We start from the raw sequence: 23412 nt of genomic DNA on the forward strand, positions 1-23412 counted from the left end.
TTTCAACAGTAAAAAACAAAAAAATCCCTCTTCCACACCCTCTCTTTCTCTCCCTGACCTGTGACCAAAGCCCTGCTCCTCAACATTCAGTCCTTCAACAATGCAGCATGTTCTGCTCCGGACATTCATAAAATTTGTGTTGTAATGTTTGTAAACAGAGATAAAATGTGAAAGTATTCTTTGGATGAGGAAAAGACAAAGTGATCTTTGTACTCTGGACCTCTTATTCTTTACAAAACGTTTATGGCTGCAGACACAGTACATTGTGTTGGCTTTATATTGTAAAGCAGAAGCCATACAGGACATGATTTATTCTATTCTTATTTCTTCCAATTATTGTTACTGAAAAATATCTTCAGGCATGTAAAGGGAAATGCCTACAGTTTTGTTCTCTGGGAAAAATTTAGGGGAATCACACAAAAACTGACATTTGATTTCATTTTATTGCAACACTTTAAACTGTGAGCTTTTCAACAGCAACCAAACTAGCTTGATTACCCAGTTACGCATACATTTATACATCCAAAGCATAAATATTCAGAGATTAATGCAAATGCTCCTCTCCTTAGGAGGGACAACATGCAGCTTAGGTAAAAGTGATCATAAATCCCTCAGCATTTTACATATGATTTATGAATAATCACAGTAATCACAGCTGTGGCTCCCACAGAGCTCTTTGTCCACAGAGGAGTGTAGTTAGCAGGAATTATCCAGTGGGTGGCACTAATCTAACAGATAAAGGACATAATCTCTCTTGGTCTTTATACAAGCAGATATCACAAATATGAAAGGAGAATCCAAATGCTAATTAAGCAATGTTAAATTTTTGGTTCACACAAGCACATCATGGTACAAGTGAGTGGGAAAGATTAACATAAATATAGAAATAGCAAGTAGAAAGGTTATCATAAATATAGATTCAGGATTTCTGAAGCTGTCAAAGGCCAAAAGTTAGTAGTTGTAGGTATTGTGCACCAAGTGGAAGGCACCGTCAAACTTTCTTTAGTTTAATTAACAGAAATCTCTATTTTCACTTCCTTCCTCTCTAAGAGAAAAAGATAATATCCCTGAGGAAACACCAGTCCAGTTCCAGATTGAACCAGAATGTTCTCAAACTGGTAGGTGAAATCCTAATTATAGTGCTAACTGTAATTGGAGTCTCTACCGTGACACATAGAAACCAAGAATGAGTCATCCTCGGAGTTTGGCTTGGAGGATTTTCAGCCATTTGCAACAATTTCAGGGTTACTGCCACCCAGCTTCGAATCAGATATGCTCAGCCCTGAGATGCAGGGACCTACTGCGTAGAAGTGGTCAGCACCCCTTTCTCTGGCCTGATCTAAAACTCCAGATCAATACAACTGAAGTGCTTCGATGAGAGATAAAGAAGTGCAGTTCTCCAAAAATACCTTTGTTTTATATTAGCTTGAAACCTTGAGTAACATCTTCCTTAATTCTATCAATCAGTCTTTTATCCTTGTTAATTCTACTTTAATTATTTTGTTTTTGCAACTATTGTTTAAAGAATAAATGTTAGAAATTAGCTTTGTTAAAATCTTTTACTTGTGTGAGAGCAAGAGAAAGCAGAAGTGGTTTGCACAACATCAGAAAAACATGTGATTATGATAGTTTTACTGAATAATGCAGTGTCAAAAACCATTACTATTAACCTAAATTCTCCAATTTTCTTTATTTTCCAAAATTACAGTGCCCTGAACATTTTCTCTGAGCATCTCTGCCACTAGAGATTTTCATCTAGAGTGGGTATTGAAGGCAGTTAGCATCCATCCAAAATACCAAATGTATTCTTGGCATGCATTGTGTGAGTGCAGGGTTCCTACATCAAACTAGTCCACTGCATTGAAATATTGCAAATACTTACAATGCAATGACAATTGCAAATTGATTTTTTTATGCAGCTATAAAAGGAAGCAATCATTTTTAAGAGGAATATGGAAGAGCAAAGAGAGAAAGGAGGATTTGTTGAGTGCTGGCTGCATGCTGGCCTAGTTTCTCACTCTTGTTTCCATGTTATAATTGAGATCTTTTCTGAGGAATACTTGAGCTGGAGTTCATGCAGGGTGAGGATGTGCAGTAAAGACCAAAAAACATTTATTACAAGCTCTGTTTGTTTCCCTACTCGACCATGAAAAACTGTAGAGTTTTCTTGAAAGCTATGAAAAATAAAACAAACTGTGGCATTAGTACTTCTCCTTGTATGTATGGATTCACTGCATGTGGCTACTTCTGTCAAGTAATGTCAGTTGATGATTTATGGTGCATGTCAGCCATACGCAAAGTGATAGCCATCAGCACACATCAGCATCCTGAAGTCGGTGTCAAAGTATGCTAAGCTTGTGTGAATGGACCAAGAGGGCCATTAATCATTTGTCTTAACTCAATCGGTGAACTATGGAGGTAGTGTAAATAATGCAAGAGTGATTATTAATGCAAGAGGCAGTTTACCAAGAGTCTGAAACATCTCTGAAACTTACAAAACTATTTAGTAACAGAATATAAAATACATTTTTTCAATACATCTTACAATGGCATCAACGATATCAGAGAAAGCACCCAACAAAATAAAACAAAACTTATGGCTAACATGAGTTTTTGTTGCTGAGTTAACTAGTCTGAACAGATTTTCTAAAACAGTAAAACGTACAATAGGTTTCAAATGAGAAGGTGGGAAAGGTCAAGTCAAACATTTAAATTCAAACATTAAATAATAAAACCTTAATAAAATCTAGAAATGTAAAGATTTGACAGACAGTGATAATGCTAACACCTGTCTTTTTATTGTTCATTCTTAATTACAAACATGCTTTATTTCATTTGATGATTGAGTGTTTGGTTTGGCAGTCAGTCAGAGAATAAGAAACAACAAAAGAACACCAAGTTTGAAGCAGAAAGCTTTTATTTATTAATTTATTTTCTAAAAACACATACATCTTGTTTTCTAATTATGTAAAAAGTATAAGACATTCGGCTTTGTGGATACTTTCTCCAAGATTGAATTTAGCTTTTCTACAACAGCGTCACAGGTTGTCTTAACAATGTAGACCAGGTTACTAACAACACCATGGTTCAAATCTGGATGATCAGTCTGAAATAAAACCGCCTGAAAACCGTCAACACTCAATTAAATCAAAAGTCATTTTTATGTAACTTGCAATGCAACGGCAAATCTAGAAGAATTTTCAGATATTTCTTGCTTGTTTCCTGATCATTAACATATTTGAATCAAGAGAAGAAAGGTTTTTCCTAAATAATAAAAACAAATTCACATTGAAACCTCTTAGAAACTCTTTTGAAAATGGCTTTAATAGCTAATAAAACTTAAGCGCACCGTCTGTAAACTGCAGGGTTTTCCCGGGAATGCTGTCACTTTCAGTTATCTAAATGTGTCCTGGCCCTTTAAGACACAGGTGTGACTCGGCGGTGACAGGTGAAGCAGACACAGGAAGTTGTCACATTAGGAAGCAAGTAAAACATTTGAAGCCGTATCGGTGTATAAACAATATGAGGGAAGGACGAAAGCATTTTGGTAAGTTATACAATCATTTATAGATTCGTCTAAATTTTAAAGACACTGTTTGTGTTGTGTTGAAAACGAAAAAGAATTTGTGATTAGATATCTCTAATAGCATTTTGTGGTGAAATGACTTCTAAACCTTTAAAAACGCAAACTTTTGCATTTAAGGTAGTTTTGTTTGTTATTTCAACACAGACTGGCCTGACTGACGAAATGAAACACTGGCTCTCCCTCGGTCTGTCTCTGGCAGGTAAAAATCATTTGCTGCAATAGTTTCTTCTCTTTTTCTTTTTGTATCCATAAAATACCCATACTATCTCTTAGTACTTTCGGTAAAGTGTCTACAGTGGAAACCCCCCCCAAAACAAACAAACAAACAAAGAAAAAAAAAAAACAAACAAAAAAAAAAACACTGAACAAGTGAGGGTTGGACCGCTGAAATAATCCATGCACGTAAATAAAACAGTCTCGGTTCGCGCTCCCAAACCTGCGCGGCTACATTCTTATCTGTGAACCAACCAGTGATAGACGTCGTGCCTTTAGAGGGCCAATAACTGGTTCTAAAATCCATTTTCAACATGTCATCAAAGATTTGCAGGAAAACAACTGGTAATTTAAGATGTACAGACATTTTAAAACAGAGTAAATACTACTTGTACTTGGTAAGTTGCCAAGGACAATTAATCATGGAGAACTCAAACAAGTCATTTGGTTCTCTTGATTTTCTTCAGCTTTCACAATGATTGGCTCTCCTAGGTATTCCCTGGAAATAATGTACTAAAAGCTTTAAACTAATTCAATATTGTATTGCAGTAGTGTAAATTATTACTATGGAAAGTTTTATATAAAGCAAACTTTAATTCTAACTTATATTTTTTCATTGGGAGAAAAATATCCCACATTAAGGAATATCTTTTTAAACAAAATCATACTGCAATTGTTTCACTTTTACAGAAGTTATATGTCTTAAGACTGAAGCACACTTGGAGAAGGACCTTTATTTATTTATTTATTTATTTATTTATTTATTTATTTATTTATTTATTTATTTATTTATTTATTTATTTATTTATTTATTTATTTATTTATTATTTTGCACAATCAGTTGAGATCAGGGGTTTCTCATACTCTCTTTCTTTTCATCTCACATTGTTGGTCTGCTGCTTAAATTAGATCTTGTACTTTACATTTGTGATAGTAGACATGTCTTTATTCTACTTGGAGAACATTTTAGTCAAATAGAGGTACTCCAGTTCTCAAGGCCTGTGGGCCTGCAACTTTTATGTTGCTCTGATTGATATTATTTCTTATAAAAATCGACACCTAATTTCCCCACTTCAAGAGCGTGTTCTTTTGTCGAAGGCTCTATCAAATGGTGGATAGTCGTACTGGGATGAAAATAAACACCTCTAAACCTCAAACCATGGTCTTGGGCAGAAAAAAGGTACAGTACTTTTTCTGAGTTGAGGATGAGGTCCTGGCCCAAGTAGAGGAGGTTAGGGTCTTGTGGACGAATGAGGGGAAAAAAAATACAACATGAGGTTGATAAGTGGCTTGTTAGGCCATCTGCAGGAATGCGAGAGCTGAATGGAGAAACCCCTAATAAAAAAAAACAAAGTTATGTTCAATTAAAACAAAAAAAGAGCTAACTACTTTTCAGCTATAAAAAGCTCTGTAAGTTAAAATTGTGCCACGTTAGGTGTCTGTTCAGTTCTAAATAATTATTCAACATGAGAAATGGGTTTTAAGAAATAATTAAAGTTTACAGAATTGTGCTAAAATACTTGCTACACATATGAAACCATTCTTTCTCCCTAACGTGTAAAACAAATGGGAGCATTTGGCTGTTTTGTGCATTAAATTAAATCCAAGCTCATCTTAAGAAAAGTAACTGTACTGAAATTTTTAGACAAGTGGTGCATTAGTAAGGATTAGGGAAACGATTGGGAGAAATAATTTGGAGGAAAATGAGCTGCCTTCAACCATATTATTATATTTTAAATGCATTGTGCATTGAACCAAGAAAATGCAACCCCCCCCCAAAAAAGTTTAAAAGCTCATCTCACTGAGTTGCAGTGAGATGAGCAAAGAAAATTATCTCTAGGAATGTAAATTATATTTTAATTTGTTTATTAGCTAAGGGCTGTTGTTCATGCATGACAGATAATAATTGAAGTAATTATTAGCAACATTTTAAAATTATTAAATACACATTTGGCTGTTGTCTAAAGATTCCATGAAACAGCCATCCAAGCAGAAATGTCTACAAAATTAAATTTTCCGTCTAAATCTTTGCTGTGCCTCTCATACGTGGTTTTCTGGATGAATCAGAGACATAAACCTTTGGACAAAAACAAAAACAATTGTCCAAGCTGAAGAGATCGATTGTAAGGTTAAAATTTCATTTTCTTCGGATCAACACAAAAAACCTGAAGCTCAGCAACAAAATATCAAATCGTTTCTGTCTGTGATATAACAACATTTCAGCTTTATTGTCATCAACATCAACAGTTGGCAACCTGTCCTAAAACCTAAGGGTTGCATTTCAAGTTAGATTGAAAATTAACATATATTTTTTCCTTAATTTTACCCAACTCTTAATCCATCTTCTGGTATTTGTGAAAAGATTTCCAACAGCCCTTGAATGCAGCAATAAACTGCTACGTCACTCATGGGTGTTGTTCTCATGACTCATTAGTCTTTGAAAATGCAACAAAAGGTGGAACCAATTAACCCTTTTGTTTAAAACTCTAAGTCAAGTAACTGAAGTTGCTGTATTTTTTTCCTCCTTTAAAGATTGTGCAGTAAACATCCAATGAGACCGATCATGTGGTTTAGTGAACAGAGGTCTCTTACATGGTTTAATGTGCCCGTAAAAAGGGACCACTGATTCAGGTGACTCCTTCCAGCCTGAACATGAACATGTGATACTGTACAACAATAAATCCGTAAAATACATAAAATGTATTCAGTTTATTGTTTCACAGAACGTTGTCCTCTAAACATTTACAGAGTGTTTAAAGTACCTTGCAAAAGGATTCATATCTCTTAAACCTTTTCACAGTTTTACTTACATATATTTACTGAGGTTTTATATAGTGGAACAACACAAAGAAATACATTATTTCAATATAAAGGCAAAGGAAAGATAGTCTTTAACTAAAACTGAAATCTAAAACATGGCATGCTTTTCATTTTCCATGAGTAAGTTCTCTGCAGCTACTGCGGGAAGACTGTTTGGATGTGTCTCTCTACCACCTTTGCACTTCAAGTGCCTGAAAAATAGGTCAATCTCAGACAGACTGAATGGAAGAGAAAGTTTTCAGTCTTGCCAATGATTGTAATACAGCTTAGTTCTGTCTGTATATTTAGTCTCTTTGTTCTAGAAGGTGAACTTCTGGCCAAACTTCAAGTCTTTTCCAGCCTCCAACAGGCTTTCTACCATGATTACCCTGCATTTAGCTCAGTCCATTCACTCAGCTGCACTGTGTCTGCTGAAGAAAAGTATACCAACAGCATGATGCTGTTTCATATCGTATTTTAGGAATAAAGACCAGAAGACTCTGCTTACTAATTGGGTGGCTTCTGAATCAAAATGGCTGCATTGGAATGGTATCAAAGGGGCCTAAAAAGTATTGTGCTCTTCACAGGTTATTTTTGGTTCCTTTTCTCTCTACAAATAAATAATGTATTACTTTATACTGACATATCTATTGAATTTTCTGTGAAATACAGACAGGTTTGTCGATGTATTATTAGCTTTGTAAGTCACATAGTCACACCCGTTGCTGTGCACTTCTCTGGGGTCTGCATGAATTTGCAAACTGAGTTTGTAATGAAGCTCATTTCAGATTTTAGAGGCCTGTTTTTTGTCACAACTCCTATGCAAATAAAGTTTGTTTCATCTCTATTTGGCATTTTCAATTTTCTGGCAGAATTTTCAGGCTTATTTTTTGCATCAAATGCCACATTGGCTGTGGCTCAATATACTGTGATCACACTATGAATTCAACTTGGTACATTTACTTTGCGGGAGTTGTCTTTGAAAGTCTTAGCTTTTGATCCACGTAAAAAACACTTGACAGTGCACTCATTGCACGTAAGCCCTTTAACCTCCAGTATTGTTACTGAAGTGCTCTACTGAGCAACATAATGTAAGTGGAACCAAATGGGTGCCAATGTTGCGGTCTGTGTGATTTGTAGTGCTATGACTTCACACATGGTATAATGCACATAGGCCAGAATTTTTTATTTATTTTGTTCTTATCTGTTCAGGACACTTTCTTCACAAGTTTAAAGTGTCCTCAACATGGTTTGTGATAAGCAAATGGTACTGGTTATAGCTTTCATCCAACATGTTTGTGATTGAAGTATGATTTTGTCATTTGCATCTTAATTCTGCTATTAAATATAAAGAAGAACAACATTGTTTAAAAAACGATTATTTGCAACATAGGTGACAATTCTCTATCCATTTTCTTGCCAAGGAGGATAGAAAAATTAGCTTGGGGTATAAAAACATATTTTTATACAATACTTGACACAAAATTTAAAACAGAATTTTATTACTTTTGTTTTAAACAGAAAAGCATCAGTATTCTTGTTTCTGCACACCATCTTAATACAGTTATGTTTTCTGTAATATCTATTTGCTATGTTGATTTTGAGGATTAGATGTAATAAAAATATAAAATAAACACCTCAGTAGTAGCTTACCTTTTTATACCTTTATATACTTCTTTTAAAGACTAACACAGGTCAGCAAGATGTTATTAGATGGTTAATTAGTTGACTATCTGCATTGTAGCTACTCTGCAGTAACCGGCTAGTTTTTAGACAGCGTGATAAATAAAGCATGTTGTGTTTTGCTGCTTTCTCAGTCAGCTAACCAACAGTGAGCAACTCAAGGTGGCATAGAGGCAGTGCTGCATTACGCTTCAAACAACCAGAGAAAACTCTGGAGAAAACTCAGCCAGGCCTACTGCTTGTGAAGATGAGTAAAAAGCTTTAAAAGCATTATGTTGTCATTTCAGAAGGATAATCAGTCAGTATTCTTTAAAACCTAATGTTCAGTAGAAGAGACAATCCCCACTGAATAACATATCATTTTGCTTGTCTAGCAGACCACATCCAAAATTATAGGTACCTTAGACAATTTTTGTTAAATTAAATGCAACTGGAGCATTTGTTTAAAAATACATTGTTGATTTTTATGTTAATGACTCTTGGATATGGTAAGTATTTGTTAGTAACCACTTTTTCTGTGTTGTAAATATAACATTATACAGGGGCCCATTTTTCTTAGCTACTCTTCAACATTGAAAGAACAAGAGAAGATTTCATTTAAAGAGAACATTTAATTTACATTTAACCTTTACAACTGGCTCCCAATATGTTTTTTGAGCAGTTTAGAAGAATTAAAATCTATGACAAGCAAGGTTGGACAAGCATTGACGCTCACCTCGCCACCATGGACATCTGCAAAGATGGTGAAGAAGAGGAAAAATCTCAGAAGTTTACTATTGAAACTGATACTAATTCCACTGAACTGAAAGATTTTTAGTGCAGACTATGCAACCACACTAAAAACCTTAAATTTCTATGTTTAATCACCGAGGAAAGAATATGTCATTCACTCTTTCATCCCGTCAGAAATAATTTCCTTGCAAATAGAACTTTAATGGTGAAACGGTTTATATATTTCTTAAAGCATGCAAAAGATGGGCTTTGGTTGTATTTAATAGGTCCTTTTAAAGGCTGAGTAACCTTCATGTAGCCATCAGTTTGTACTCTATACAGTAATGCTTCTGATGTAGCTCCACCTGTTGGTGGTTTTATTATTTACCCAAACAAAAGTTGATGCCAGGTCTTTTGTACTTTGTATAATTTTTTAATATTACTTCTTTATTTTTCTTTCAGTTCTCATTTCTGCAAAAGTCCTGGCACAGAACCCGGTGCCAATCAACTTCGTCCCAGCTCTGGTGCAGGTCCAAACAGGCAGTGAGATTGTGTTCACAGTGAAGGTTGATGCTGCTGTCTTCTCCATGTCATGGTCTTACCAAAACGGAGCTACTCTGGCTTTGTGGACCCAATCTAGCATTTCTGATAACGGTGTACCTCAGTTCCAAGGGAGACTCACCATCAGTGCCACCCAGCTTCGAATCAGAGCTGCTCAGCTCAACGATGCGGGGTTCTACACAGTGGATGTGGCGCCCACCCCTTCCACAAACCTGGTGAAAAACACCCAATCCGTGGAGCTGAGGGTGTTTGGTAAGAAATGAAGAAGTGTGTCTGAACACAAGCAAAGAAGGGGTGGTGTATGCGAGAAAGTGTATGAGGGAGCAAAGTAAGAAGATGGAGAATAGGAGGGGGTGTGAATTAATCTGGGCGGTATAATGAAATTAGTGACCCACAGACAGTCAGGTAAGAGTAATGAAAAAGGAGGAGGGGAGGAAGCGAGTAGCTACAGGCTTTATGCCAATTAAAACCCATTTGATGTGCAGAACCCATGCTCTTAGATGTCTAATATCCTCTAAAAGTAGTGCTGAAAGTAGAGACAGTAGATATGTATTTGCATTCATTTATATTCAGTACTGTAATGGAGCCTGATCGGCTGAGTGTCTCCTTATTTCCAGCCCACATTGGACAGATGACACACAGTCTCGCTCTCCCCTCTCAGCAATAATAGGATGAACGGGTGACCGACTTATCTGAAGTCTGTTTTTGCTGAAAGATCACGTTTTTCCAAACCAGTCCCTTAGCAGTACTCAGAGCATCTTGCTTACTCACTTGATGCTGTTTGGAATCAAAGGATGCTTAAATCCTGAAAAATGAAATGCTCCTGCTGAGTCACACTTCTGCGGATGCTCTGAGAAAGTAATTAGGGCTGTTTAGTAGTGGCTCTACTGTTTTTGTTTGTTTGCTGTTGCTGCCGCGGTTCCTCTACTCTCGGTGCTCTGTCCTCTATCCATACGCCCCCTTTTGTCCCCGTCCAATTATTTAACTTAGGCAGTCTGCCAGGAGGCATCTTGGCTGCCACCCGCATCGTTTGCCCTCTTATTCACCATCTGTGCTTCTAGCTAAATGCTGTCCCTTCTCAGCCCTTTCTTGCTTTGATTACAACAAATTATCCTCTGCATTAACGGCAAACTGCTCCCTATTGTTCCATAGCTCCAACTTTTGTAGTGTGCTCTCAGGCTGCAAATCTACATTTTCTGTTCTGTTTTGTTGAGCTCTTAGGTAAAATGTCTGTGTTTTGTTTGCAGACCCAGTAGGTGGGGTAAGTCTGACTGTCCCTTCAGTGGCCGTGGAGGAGAAAAATGTGTCACTGAGTTGCACGTGGATCAGTGGGACTGAAGTTACGGCACAGTGGACGAAAGATGGCACAGCTATCACACCCGATTCCAGAATCACCATCTCTGGTGGCTTTTTAGTAATCAACCCAACCAGACGTGATGATGCCGGGCAGTACTCTTGCACCGCCAGCAACAATGTCAGCGCCCAGACTTCCACAAAGAGCCTCACTGTCTACTGTGAGTTTACACTGACCAAGACAAGAGGCAGCTAATCTGCTGCGACCACAACAAATGGCAGAGGCTTATCTCCCTATCCACATTGCACTGCATGCTGCTTGCTGAATTACGCCCGGATTGCACAAGACATCCTTCCAGAAGCTCACAGTGCTGCTTCTGGCTTTGTCCTGATCACATCATTAATTCTGATACGATGCTCTTGCAGCAGAATATCTCACCGCCATTCTTACGCAATGCATCATTGTCCTTTTAGATCAGAAAAACGGTCCCTTTAACTAATAGAAAAAGAAGAAAAGGCTCAAAACATTTCGGGTCTGGTAGATGGAAGGCAAATAAAAATTGAGTGTCTTTATTTTACCCTGCGGTGCAAAAAAAGTCCTTGAGAGGAATTGATTGCAGCAAAAATATGTGATTTAACTGATCACTGGGCCTTTTGCTTTCCTGCTGCCTGATTATAGCTTATAAATCTTGAAGTGCAACTAATCAATTTCGACCTCATTTCATTTCTTGTTTTATTTTTTTAAAGTAATTGGTCAGTCTATAATTTAACAGGAAAAATGTCCTTTACCTGGTTGGTGACACCTTAGAAATGGCTTGGTTTTCAGGCCAACATGATTTACAGTGGTGCCGTCATATTTTACATGGAGAAAAGTGGCCAGTTGTCTTGTAATTCAAAGGCACATTGCAACCTTTAGTGACTGTAAGGTTAAAAACACATTTGACATCAAGGCAGATCTCATATCGTGTAGATTCTGATTGGAGTTCTGCTTTAGGTTGTTGTACGTGGCACCATAAATCTTCTGAAAACGTCTTTTAATTCCATTTCTCCAAATTTTAAGTGCCTTGCAAATTTACAAGACACTTGAACTTTTTAAAAATATTGTCACAAATGACATCATGTGACAATTTAAGACTAAAGTAGTGAATAACTTGAAAGTGTACGTTTGTAGCATTAAGTTCTCAATTCTTTGGCATGTATTTGCATTTAGCCCCTTTTAATTTGATACTGAAATGAAATCCAGTATAACCATTAATTAATAGTGTCCTCCTTTGTGCTAATTAATATTAAAATAATAAAACACACAGCGTGGAAGAAGGTGGTTTGGTCAACCAAAATGAATCCTTTACATGCAAAGTGGTACATGCAGTGAGAATTGTGCATTGCTCATCAGACTACATGCACAATAAAACATAATTTTTTTGTAGCTAAGTACAGTTCAGTCCTGGAGGAAAGCCTGTTAGTGGGTATATATAGCTTCAGATTTGAGTGGAAGTTCACCTTCCATTACAAAAACAACCATAAACGTAAAGTTAAATGCAGTGATTTAGAACAAAACATTTTTAATGGATTTTATATGAACACCACACCTTTTTAGATTTCATATTTTTCAGTTTAATTTCATTTCACAATGGACCACTTTCTGTCTCAGAAGATTCTAAGAATCTTATGTGATAAGATGTTAAAGTTTGTGGTTCTGTTGTGATAAAAAGCAGAAAAGGTTTAAAGTGTGCTACCATGTAGGTCACTGCTGAATTCACCAAATGAAAACATGATAAATGTAAACAAGAAAATAGTTATCTTTGTAAAATATTGTCTTTAAGAAAATAAGCTCCCAGCCTTGCTGATAACAGGCTTGTCTAATACATGTTTTACGGAAAAAAAAAAAAAAAAGAAAAGTCCTTCATGGTAGATGGACATGGCTTTTGTCACATATTTTGAGACATATTTTGACATACTCTGGTACTACCTCATGGCTACCATTCACCCTGCATTGTGCAAAATTTTTTAGTTATGCTCCGTTTGTAGACTACAGATCAAGTTGAAAAGGTATCTCGGGGACATCTGAAACAAACAGAAGTGAATGCCTTCAGAAAAATTTAAACACCTGTTTTCACTTTGAAATTGTGGACAGCTGCTCACAGGCTAATAATGAAAAATACCTTTCTTTCAAAATGAATCTGAGGCATGTCAGACAATGGAAAACATGACAGGATTTGAACAGTTTTTGAACACACAACACACATAGGACCTGACTGTTTTTAGCAACATAAAACCAAATAGCATCTTCTGTCTTGGTTCCTTTCCTTAAGCAATGTGAAGATTTTTTTAAATGGAAATGTTCCCCTTAAATCCCACAGAAAATACAGTTTTTAAATTCTGAAACAAAACACAAAGCGGCCGTCTCTCGCTCATTAGCTGAGAAAGATCAAAGAGGGTTAACTGCAGTGATTAAGACTAATGAGGTAACTAAAGGCCTTAACTTACACAGCAATTTCCCCCTTTAGCAGAACATGTCATTTGTCAATCTCTGCTTTTTTAATATCATGTGGTCTTTGAATCATGTCATGTTTGGTAATAAATGTTTTGTGATCATAACCGACCAGATGGACCCGACACCCCTGTCCTGACTGTCGACTCCCCAAAAAAATGCGTTGGTGGAGGGGACGTGTTGGTGGGCCAGGTGGTGCGTCTCACCTGTACATCTACCTCGCTGCCCTCTGCCACGTTCTCATGGGAAAGAGATGGACGGCCCATCTCATCCGGGGCGCCAGACACTGGGGTGCTCAGTCTCCAGACCTTCTCGACTAATGAGAGCGGCCGATATGTGTGCACGGCCACAAACGGCATCACCAGGGGCACGTCGACGCAGAGCTACAACTTGGCAGTTGTGGGTGAGTTATGGTGAATGCTTGCCTCTGTGACCGATGATGGTCTCGGTTGGTTTTAGGAGTTGCTGCTGTATCTGTCTTCACGACAGGAGAGGGACAGGGAGCATCCTGGGAGATTGATCTAGTGAGATTGTGGTCAAAGTCATTCAGTGACTCAGCTCTCTCCTTTTACTAGTTACTTCCTCATCCCTTTGTTCTTTCTCTCTTCCATCCTCTCTCTTGTCTGTCTGGGCTCCAGAATCATTACCTTTATTAATTCACCCTCCATGATTCCCTTCTCTCTGTTTCAGATGTTTGTTTTGATGGAGGGGAAGTTGCAGGGATTGTGATCGGAGGTTTCCTGGGCCTCCTAATCATTGTGCTTCTTATTTTGTTCCTCGTTGTTCTTGTGCGAAGGAGAAGAGGTAAGTCTGTCGTAAAACAGGCATTGTAATGTTTTTTATGTTCATTTCTAATGCAAGTAATTTTCTTGCCCTCAGATATCAATTTATTCTTTTGTTATTGCAGAACAGGAACAATGGAGAAATGTTGTGTTTGCTCCAAAGACAGATCCAATTCAAAGACCTCTTGTAAGCCACCACAAAGTTTACACATGATTCACTATTGATTTTGTCTTTATTCTGTCGTTACGATGCCGCTGAAGGCCCCTTCACAAATAGACCCTATCTTTCTTTTGCTCTCTCTTCCATGCCCTCATTTATCACCTGCTCACTTCAAGCCTCCAGATCCTCAAACTAATGGTGTTTGGAATTTGGACCAAGGTCTCCAGCCTCCGCTCCATCAGACGAACAGGCAAGCAAGCCAACCTGAGCGCTTAATCACCAACAACCTTGAAACCCAGGCAAGCCCACAGGAGCGGACTTTGAACAGGCAGCGTAACTTTGACGTTCAGCAAAATAATAGCCGCACTCGCACAAACCAACTTCCGCAAAATCTCACCTCGTACCCAAACGATAGCTTTGACAATCCAGCTTTTACACACATGGATTCTCAGAATGTAAACACGGCTCCGAACATGCAGCAGCAGCAAAATCCAAACGTTCTGATTCAGGCTATACCTGGCCAGGGTAGCAATCAGCCTCCAGCAGTTCAAGTCAGCCTCAATGCACCACCAAACTCTAATAATCTAAGCAACAATGCTCATATACCCACTATTAATGTCAACCTCAACTCCTATCCAGGCAATGGCCAACAGGCTCCGCAAGAAAGTTCTTCTCCTCCACATAATCAAGACTTGAATGGTGTTCCACAAACGCAAAACAACTTTAGAGACACAAGCCGGTTAAATGCTGCAACACAAGGACGGTCCTATCCAAGTAACCACAGACTAAATGGTCATGTTAATCCAAATTTTCAAGATGAAGCTGGACTTATTCCAACTGGATACACACATTTTAATAACAATATGACTTCCCAGCCAAATGAAAACACAGAGACCTTTCAGCAGGAGCCAGAGCCTCGTAGAAGACCAGACAGAGAGTCAAGACAACATGAGTCAACACCGAGATCCAGGCAGAGACGGTTCCCATGGGACTTTCTCAGAGGAACACCAGCATACCCCAGTGGGATGCCTCAAAGAGCACAAACGCAACCTGAAGCTGATTCAGATTACAGTGCAGAGTACACCGTGCATCCTCCCATACGAGAGGGACGGACACTAAACAGACTGCTGCCTCAGAGCCAAGCCGATACACGTCGTAGAACTCCTCCAAGACGCGATCCACCCTCAGAGGATAGTCAGACACAGACCTATCATGCTGCTGATCATCCTCCAAATGCTAATAATGTTACTCTACCCGAACGCTCACACCACACACAGAGAAACCCCCGTGCAGACAGGGAAAGGTCTCAGCGAGACATCAGAGGTAGCCAAACTGCCCTGAGGCAGGAAACTATTCACAGCAATAACCCCCAGGCATCGCCTCTCATGAGCCAGCAGGCCACTGTAGGCCACGCTGCTGTGTCACGAGAACCCACAGCACAACAGGGAGTTACTACACCACAGGGCATAGATACAAGAGCTTTGGCTGATCCTAATCACCTTCAGCAGCCCCACACAGCACAACAAAACATAGTTGCACCAGCCCAAACACGGCGAGGTCAGACACAGCCTGTCATGCATGGTGCCATCCAGCCGCGTCAGGGGGGCGCCGATCCATTCCCAGTGCCTCCTGCCCAGCATAATCCCAGTAACCTAACCCAGACTGCAGTCAGAGCCCACACTGAGAGGGCTCAAGTACTTAAAAATCGGAGAGAGCAAACTCCGGAGGCCCTGATTCACTCTGGCACAGTGCAGACTCAAACTCCTGCTGCTGGAGGTCAACAGCCACCTCCCGCTCCTCCTCCTATCCCTCTGGCACAATTTCAAGCCCTTCCCAAGACACACACCCAGCACAAATCCCCAACAAGGGTTCCACAGCCCCTCAGACAGAACATGCCAGCAACTCAGCGGCAGCACGGTGCGCCTCACCACACCACCATGATGCCTCGCAACCATCACCATCATCCTGGCCACGTGCAGGCAGGCGCACACCGGCACGGCCATGTGCACGCTCACAACCACAGGCACCCCGCCAATGTCGCTGCATGGCAGGTGAGTATACATAGAGATGGCAGGCAGCAGATGCCATTTGGTTAATGATCGTATTATTTTCTCCAGCATGTGGTCCTCTCTCAGATGTGCACCTATAGCAAATGCTTGCTGTGTTTGTGAGTTATTATTAGCTCATTTTCATTCCCAGCATTTTGTCTTTTTCTCTATTCTGTTTATCTCTTTCTGCATATGAAATCATCTGTAAGTTTGCAGTGCTTGTGACAAAATAAAATTTTTTTGTCACATTCTAACCACAATCTTCAGTTTATTGTATATCTATTTTTTTGAAGTAGATCAACACAATGTAGCTGTAGTTGTAAATTATGAACAAAATCTTGTGATTTTATTAATATTTTACAAATGAAAGGTTTGGCATGTACCCATTTGAGCCATGTCTCAGCCAGCTTTGTATATTAAGAGACAAAACATTTTTCCTGTTCTCCTTTGTAAAGTAACTTTTGTTCACACAAACAGATGCTACCTGTCAGATATGACTGAGATTATCTCAGTCATATCTGAACAAAATATGAACAAAATGTTCTTGCCACTGATTTTCAATAGTATTTAGATCTGGACTTTGACTAGACCTTTCCAACATATGAGTATGATTTGATCTAATCTACAGGGAGCTGAACATCTTCCCCAGTTTCATCTTCTGCAGGCTCCCACTATGTTTCTTTTATGTTTATTTTCTGATTTATTTGTTTTATTCTGAAAAAAATAAATCTTCCGCGTTTGCTGTTTCCTCTGCAATATTTGTGGCAAGCTTTAAACAGGACTTCTTTTGGTTTTAGAACAGTAGCGTTTTCCAGCCACTTTTTCCATAGAAGTCAGATTTGTGGACTGTTAAAAAAATAAAAATAAATAAATCTTACATAGCTGTGGATCTTCGTGGTTCATCCAGAGTCACCATGCACATATTGGCTGATAATTAATGTATTGGTTGCATTGGATTTTTTCCATAGGTATTATAGGTTACCACTTTCCAGAATTTTATTTGTAATACATCTTGACATGAAACATGTAATTTTTTCTTTTACATCACATTTATGCACTGCTCAATAAAACACCCTGAAATGTTTGGTTGTAATGTGACAAAATATACAAAAATACTGTAGAATAAGTATGAATACTTTTGCAAGGCACTGTATGTCTTTTCACTATCGTCTTCATACCTTAAAAACTGTCCTTACTCCTTTGTGTTTGTGAGAGTAGTTTATCATAGTAGCTGTGTGACTGCTGCCTCCTCTGCATGACATGTTGCCAATGAGGGCCTTGTTGTGTCTTTCCAGCAACAAGCCCACAGAGGAAGACCAAGATGATGACAGATGTCAGCAGATGAGGCTCTGCAACTATCCTGCATGCGCTGTCACAAACAAACAGCTGACAGACGTGATCTAATATTCCGCCAAGCAGGACCGACTCCACAGAGTCTGCTTTCCAAAAAGGCTGTCATTCCCTGAAAGTTGGTGCAAATTCAAATTTCCTGCAAAAGCAGTGAACACATCATCCATGGGGATATTAAGCTTTCAATATTGTCATTTCCTTTAAAAGAAATATGGAACCTTTGAGAATATATGAAATCAGACTATCTGAACGATGCTTAAGTTATAACTAAAAAGCAGCACTAACAGGATAGACAGGATAGTTCTGTTCCACAGACCTGGATGTTTTGTGCTGTTTTGACTCCCAACTCACTGGTCATATATCAAAATTTGCCCATAGTCTGCTCAAAGAAAGTTTAATGATCAATGGCTCCTGACCATGTTCGCATTCTACCATCCATTCATCAACACAACTAAACAACACTTCTGTGATAAATTACACGAGAAGCAGTTTCATGAATATCTGTGAACACCTGAGCAAGCAGTGACAGACGGTAAATGGAAAAGGGACCCCAGTGCAAGATGGACTCAGCTGCTGGTTGTGGTGACAGTTATGAAAGAAGAAATTAGCAGTAGGGGTGGTCTTGACTCACATGGAGCTATTTATTTTGTGCCTTCTGTTAGCGGATGCCTCTTCTGACACTTCTCAATTAAGAGGATTCGCCTCACTGGTGCTCGGAAATAACGCTCAACTTCACAAGAAGGGGGATCCCGTGAATGGATGGGCGCTTATTAATTAAATGCTTTTATGTGACTTAAATGGCTTGGAAAATAATCACACTGAACCATGAATGAGGTCAGCACAAAGACCTTATACTGTCATGCTTTTCTGCTGAAAAAGCAGAGTTGTCATTTTACTGGGTCATGCAAATATTTTTCTTTTACTGTTTATCAATTTATTGATTTATAATGGTTATATTTTCTAAGCTAAATGGTGTCTTGACAATGTCGTGGATTGACAATTTAGAATAATACCACCTTCCACAGCAGAAGCACTATACACCCCTGTGTGTATGTCTAAAGCTACAGCTCCAGTTTATTTGCAGAAGGTACTCAAATGTGTTGTTTGACTATTAAGGAAGTGAGTTCTCTTGAGTAGTCAGGAGCAGTCACTATTTTACCTGAATTGTCTCAGACTGGCATTAATTCTCAGAAGAGACTCAATCACACAATCACATAGCTAATTACAGTAGACCAAAAATTAAAGAGGATCTTAAATGAAATGTATAGCTGTGATGGTGAATGATATGCTCACTTTCATCACCTTTGACTTAGTAAGGCTCTATTAGATCCAAGATGTGGATTAAGAATCCTAGGAAACTGTATGGATATGTTTTTAGTGACATATTTTTAAAACCAGCCCCATGTGTGTGTTCAAGGCTTGCAAAACTGTAGTATTTGCCATGTGCATTATTTTAATGATCTAACAACTCTGGGTTGCCTCTACAAAACATTTCCACCATTAGCAGTGATATTCACAGTGGAAGAGAGACTGTGTTAACTTCTGCCTCTTTCTGTCAGTGTCTGTCCTTGGGAAAGCAGCTGAAATACTAGTTCTTCAATATTTTGACATTCAAAGCAAGTTCATGAAGCTTAAGAACAAGTTTTTCTATATTTCTCCACTTATAGAGTCTTCAAGAAGTAAGATAGAGTAAAAATGCTATCACAAGCTAATCACTTCAGCAAACTAAGCCACATGAACCAAAACCATTTTGTTTCTGCAGAAGCCATAGTCAAACAAATGTTTTTTGTGGTATTCACCGATGATGAGTGAGTTAAGTGAGGCATACAGAATATTTGTGTGGACCTTATAATACTGATGAAATGTAATGTTCTGTTTTACTGCACTATGGATCTACTGGGCTTTCAAGCATAAACATGGCACAAATTTTAATATATTCAGTTGGAACCGTGCAGAAAAATTCATTTTCCTAAATACTTCATGTCTGGAAAAGGAACAAAACCTAAAAAATGATGTGCTTATTTACACAAAGTCTTTATTGGGCCAGAAAAGCTGCATGATAAAAATGTAATTGGATGGATTTTAATATTGCATGGTTTTGTAACACCAGTGTTAAATAGAGAGTTATTAACAGACTGCAACCTGACATGCAACAATGTAAATACCTTCTGCCATTTACATAGTGAAGATAATGTAGAAGTTTATAAAATAGTGCAGATGGATAAGATGTGCTAGTGAGCTGGCTGAGCTGGCAGGTAAGATAGTAGCTGCTCATGATTACTACATTATTCCTTCTTTAAAGATTGATTTAAGATTGAACTGTATCTCAGTTGGACTAGATTTACAGATCAGAAGATCAAAAAACACAAGGCCAAAGGTTTCTTGTATTTTTAAAATAAATTTTCACTGGATATGAAAAAGATTGAAAGTAAAAATTAGCCCAAAGGACGTTAATATCTTAATTTTAAAGAAACAACACTAATATGCTAAATATTCACTTAATCACTGCCTTATAATGTATGATTAGCCTCATAAATGATACTTATAACCAGATCATACAGTTTGTAATGCCACAAGTGCCTTATTTTTTTGTCATGTTTTGTGGGGGTTTTACATTGCTTCGGGTTTTTGAGATATCTGTCTTTAATAAAGATTTTTGTTACTGGTGTCTCCATATGGGTGCTTCGGATTTCAAGGAATTACTGTCATCACAGTGAAGTCTCTCATCTCTTCTATTCACAAAAGATTTGCACTTGCAAAAATATTTTATTTTGCTCTTTACAATGGGATTCAACCTGCCAAACATGATATTCTTTTCATTTTCTGCACAAAAAAATCTTCTCAAGCATGCAGACGAAGTCAGTCCACAATCCACCTATTTATTCTAAAGCGCCTCTGAATCACAGAGCTATCTGCAGCCAGAGTGTATTTCTGCTCACTGTGTGCATAGTGATAATTATTCATGGTGCTTGTGTACGCAGAATGCTTGTTCAGATGAATCTTCCTCCTTCGTCTCATCGTGGCGGTGCAGAGCGTGCGTTTGAATCACGGCTCCATCCGTCTCCCAATCCCCGGCTCCCACTTTTACGTCACCTCTGATGAAAAGTCCTGCTGCTCACTATCGGAGACACTTCACGGTATACTAGCACTGTAATGAGTGAAGATGGAGTGCATTTGAGTACCTGTACTAGAATAGCTTGGAGTGTTGCCTGCCGGTTCCAGAGGAAAGCAATGATTTATGAAAAGTTTGCTGCAGTTTTACAAATGAAGTCCTTTGTATAAAATCCTGTGCCTACTGTCTTTGGAACGAAGGCTGTTGTTTATGGCCTAAACAATTCAAATGAGATTGCAAGACATTTTGTTGTGAAAAACAACAGGGTAAACCTCCGAACCTTATGTGTCGACCTTCTCTGGGGCAATTTGCATGCAAATTTGCTCATGTTGCCCCAGTGCACTGATTTACTGTGATTTACTCTGACAACCACAAGTATAGTAAATGTTTACGGATCCCTCTGGAGATAGAAATTAAAGGGAAACATAACTCAGGTACTGTGTAGCAAAATAGGACTTTTTTTTGTATCAATGAATTCAGCTTTTTGTATGCGGTAAGTGGCAAACATTCGCTACTCAAGTGTGAATAACACCAAGGCTAAAAGACCACAAAAGACAGCAGTGAAAATATTTTAATACTGCAAGATGTCTACTAAAACCCTCAACTAAAATTAATTTTAAATCACCTCAGCTCTACAGGAGAACATACTTTTACAAATTGGATGTGATTTTATAGTTTGGAAATGGTGTAGAAGCAAGAATAAAGCCAACATTGAATTAATTCTCATTAACAATTTAACCCCCGTAAGTAAACAAAACCATGATATCTATTTATGTCAGTGATTGTGGGGATTTTCTTCACCACATGAAATGTTTTTTTGATATTCTTTATTTTAAAGGAATGCAATATTTACATATACTGCATGTTTGGTTGTCACTCTGTTACTCTTGTTCAGTTGCATGTTGACACAAGTAGCAAATCAACCAGTCATATCACATTGACTCAAAACAGTCGGGTATCTAAATGTGGTGGAGACGAGTTGCTGAAGTTCAAACTGAGCATCAGAATGAGGAAGAAAGGGGATTTAAGTGACTTTTAACATTGTTGCCAGACAGGCTGGTCAGAGTATTTCAGAGACTGCTGAGCTTGTGGGATTTACACTCACATCCATTTCTGAGGTTTACAGAAAAGAGTGCAATGCCTTAAAGATGCTAGAGAAGAATGGTGAGGCTGGTTTGAGTTAATAGAAAGGCTGCAGTATCTGAAAAAAGCACTACTTCTGGGTGTGTACTAATTTACTCTTTTATTCACAACTTTCATAACTCTTTGTGGCATGGATTTAACGTGTTGGAATCATTCCGCAAAAGAGTTTCATCCATATTGACATGATAGCATCGCACAGTTTCAGCAGGTTTCTTAGCGGCTCTTCCTTGATGCAAATCTCTGATAGAGCTTTTTTTGCTTTAATCTCCAACCAGTCTGTGCATTCTCCTCTGAAGGCTAAAAAAGCATTTTGTGTTGCTCACAGGACATTTTCTCTTGTTTGGACTGTTCTCTTTTAATTCAAGAGATGGTTGTAGGTTTAAATCAGCCAACAGCTATGTCACTTTCAAAGGCAACTACATCGTCTGTCTTAAACATATTATTTTTTGTGTCTAAAATGTATATAAATACAAGAAATTTTTTTGTATGCTCCATTTTTTAGGGAGACACATTTGTCATATTCTACTTGTAAACAAACTTCCTTTGTAATTTTTATCTTCCATGCCTAGATAAGTAGATGTAATAAAAGAATAGGATAAAATAGCCCTCATAAGCTTGCATCTTACTGGAATATTATTTAAGATAACTGTTATATTTTTTATTTATCTTTGAGAAAAGACAAGAAAACCAAAGGAAACCATCATCACTGCAGCTGTCTGTTTGGCAATATTTTTTTTTTCAATTTATTCTTCTATTTTGGTTGGCCTTTGGCCAGAAAGATAAGTCTGTGCCTCTTATAGGCTAAACATTGTTCTGTATGAAAGTCTCCGCACTGAAACTGCAACAGTGACAGTTTAGGTCTCTTCGCCCACCAGGGGGAGCTGTGAGAAAGTAGTCTTGACACCCATTGAGTTTCATTTAGTTCCTTATTTATCAGCATCTCGAGGCCTTGGCCATCTGTTCAACTCTAAAGGTGTGTTCTATAAGCCATAGGCAAAGTTATTTTTATCAAGAGACTGATAAAAAATAGAAACAAAATAATAAATAAAGAAAAAAGCAAGGAGAAAGCAGTGCAACAACAAAACCCTCAGTTGTCACAGTCTTGTTTAAAGGTGAACTGCTGCCTTCAGGGGAACAAATAAACCACAGTTTCTTCAAAGAGTTTTGTTTTCTATCATAATCTTTTGTTGGATCAACTGAGCGCATCATGTTCTGTTTAATATTTTCAGCATGTTTCACTTCAGATGAAGGCAGACTGTTTTATTCCTACTCTGCAGTAAAATAAGTCAGAAAAAAACAGAGTCCTTGTGGAACTTTTTGTCTTTTAAACTCTTCAGCATTGATGAATTCTTATTTCTGCCTTGTGATGTTTTTACGGATGTCTGAGAAGATGAAATTTAGAACTAGAAATAGGCAATCATTTTATTTCATGGTAAATGTGCTTGACCTGAAGGCTGTCTAACACAGTGCTAATGAAACT

At 38.1% G+C, this 23412-nt stretch overlaps 1 protein-coding gene across 3 annotated transcripts; it reads left to right on the forward strand.

Annotated features, from left to right (window-relative positions):
- The first annotated feature begins 3360 nt into the window (after positions 1-3360).
- si:dkeyp-97a10.3 (inactive histone-lysine N-methyltransferase 2E) lies at positions 3361-19379 on the forward strand. Of its 3 annotated transcripts, XM_044116094.1 has the most exons (10): positions 3446-3547; positions 3731-3785; positions 9455-9558; positions 9658-9805; positions 10801-11067; positions 13453-13740; positions 14028-14141; positions 14245-14306; positions 14456-16330; positions 16956-17398. In XM_044116094.1, exons 2-10 carry the CDS (start codon positions 3749-3751, stop codon positions 17043-17045), a joined length of 2985 nt encoding a protein of 994 aa, XP_043972029.1. In that variant the 5' UTR covers positions 3446-3547; positions 3731-3748; the 3' UTR covers positions 17046-17398. The 3 variants fall into 3 exon arrangements, with proteins under 3 accessions (XP_043972027.1, XP_043972029.1, XP_043972028.1); XM_044116092.1 differs by having other exon boundaries at positions 3361-3547; positions 9455-9805; XM_044116093.1 differs by lacking the exon at positions 16956-17398 and adding an exon at positions 17623-19379 and having other exon boundaries at positions 9455-9805.
- The last annotated feature ends 4033 nt before the right edge of the window (positions 19380-23412 follow it).

Source organism: Gambusia affinis, linkage group LG05 (assembly GCF_019740435.1).
Source record: "Gambusia affinis linkage group LG05, SWU_Gaff_1.0, whole genome shotgun sequence".
Classification (NCBI taxonomy): Eukaryota; Metazoa; Chordata; class Actinopteri; order Cyprinodontiformes; family Poeciliidae; genus Gambusia; species Gambusia affinis.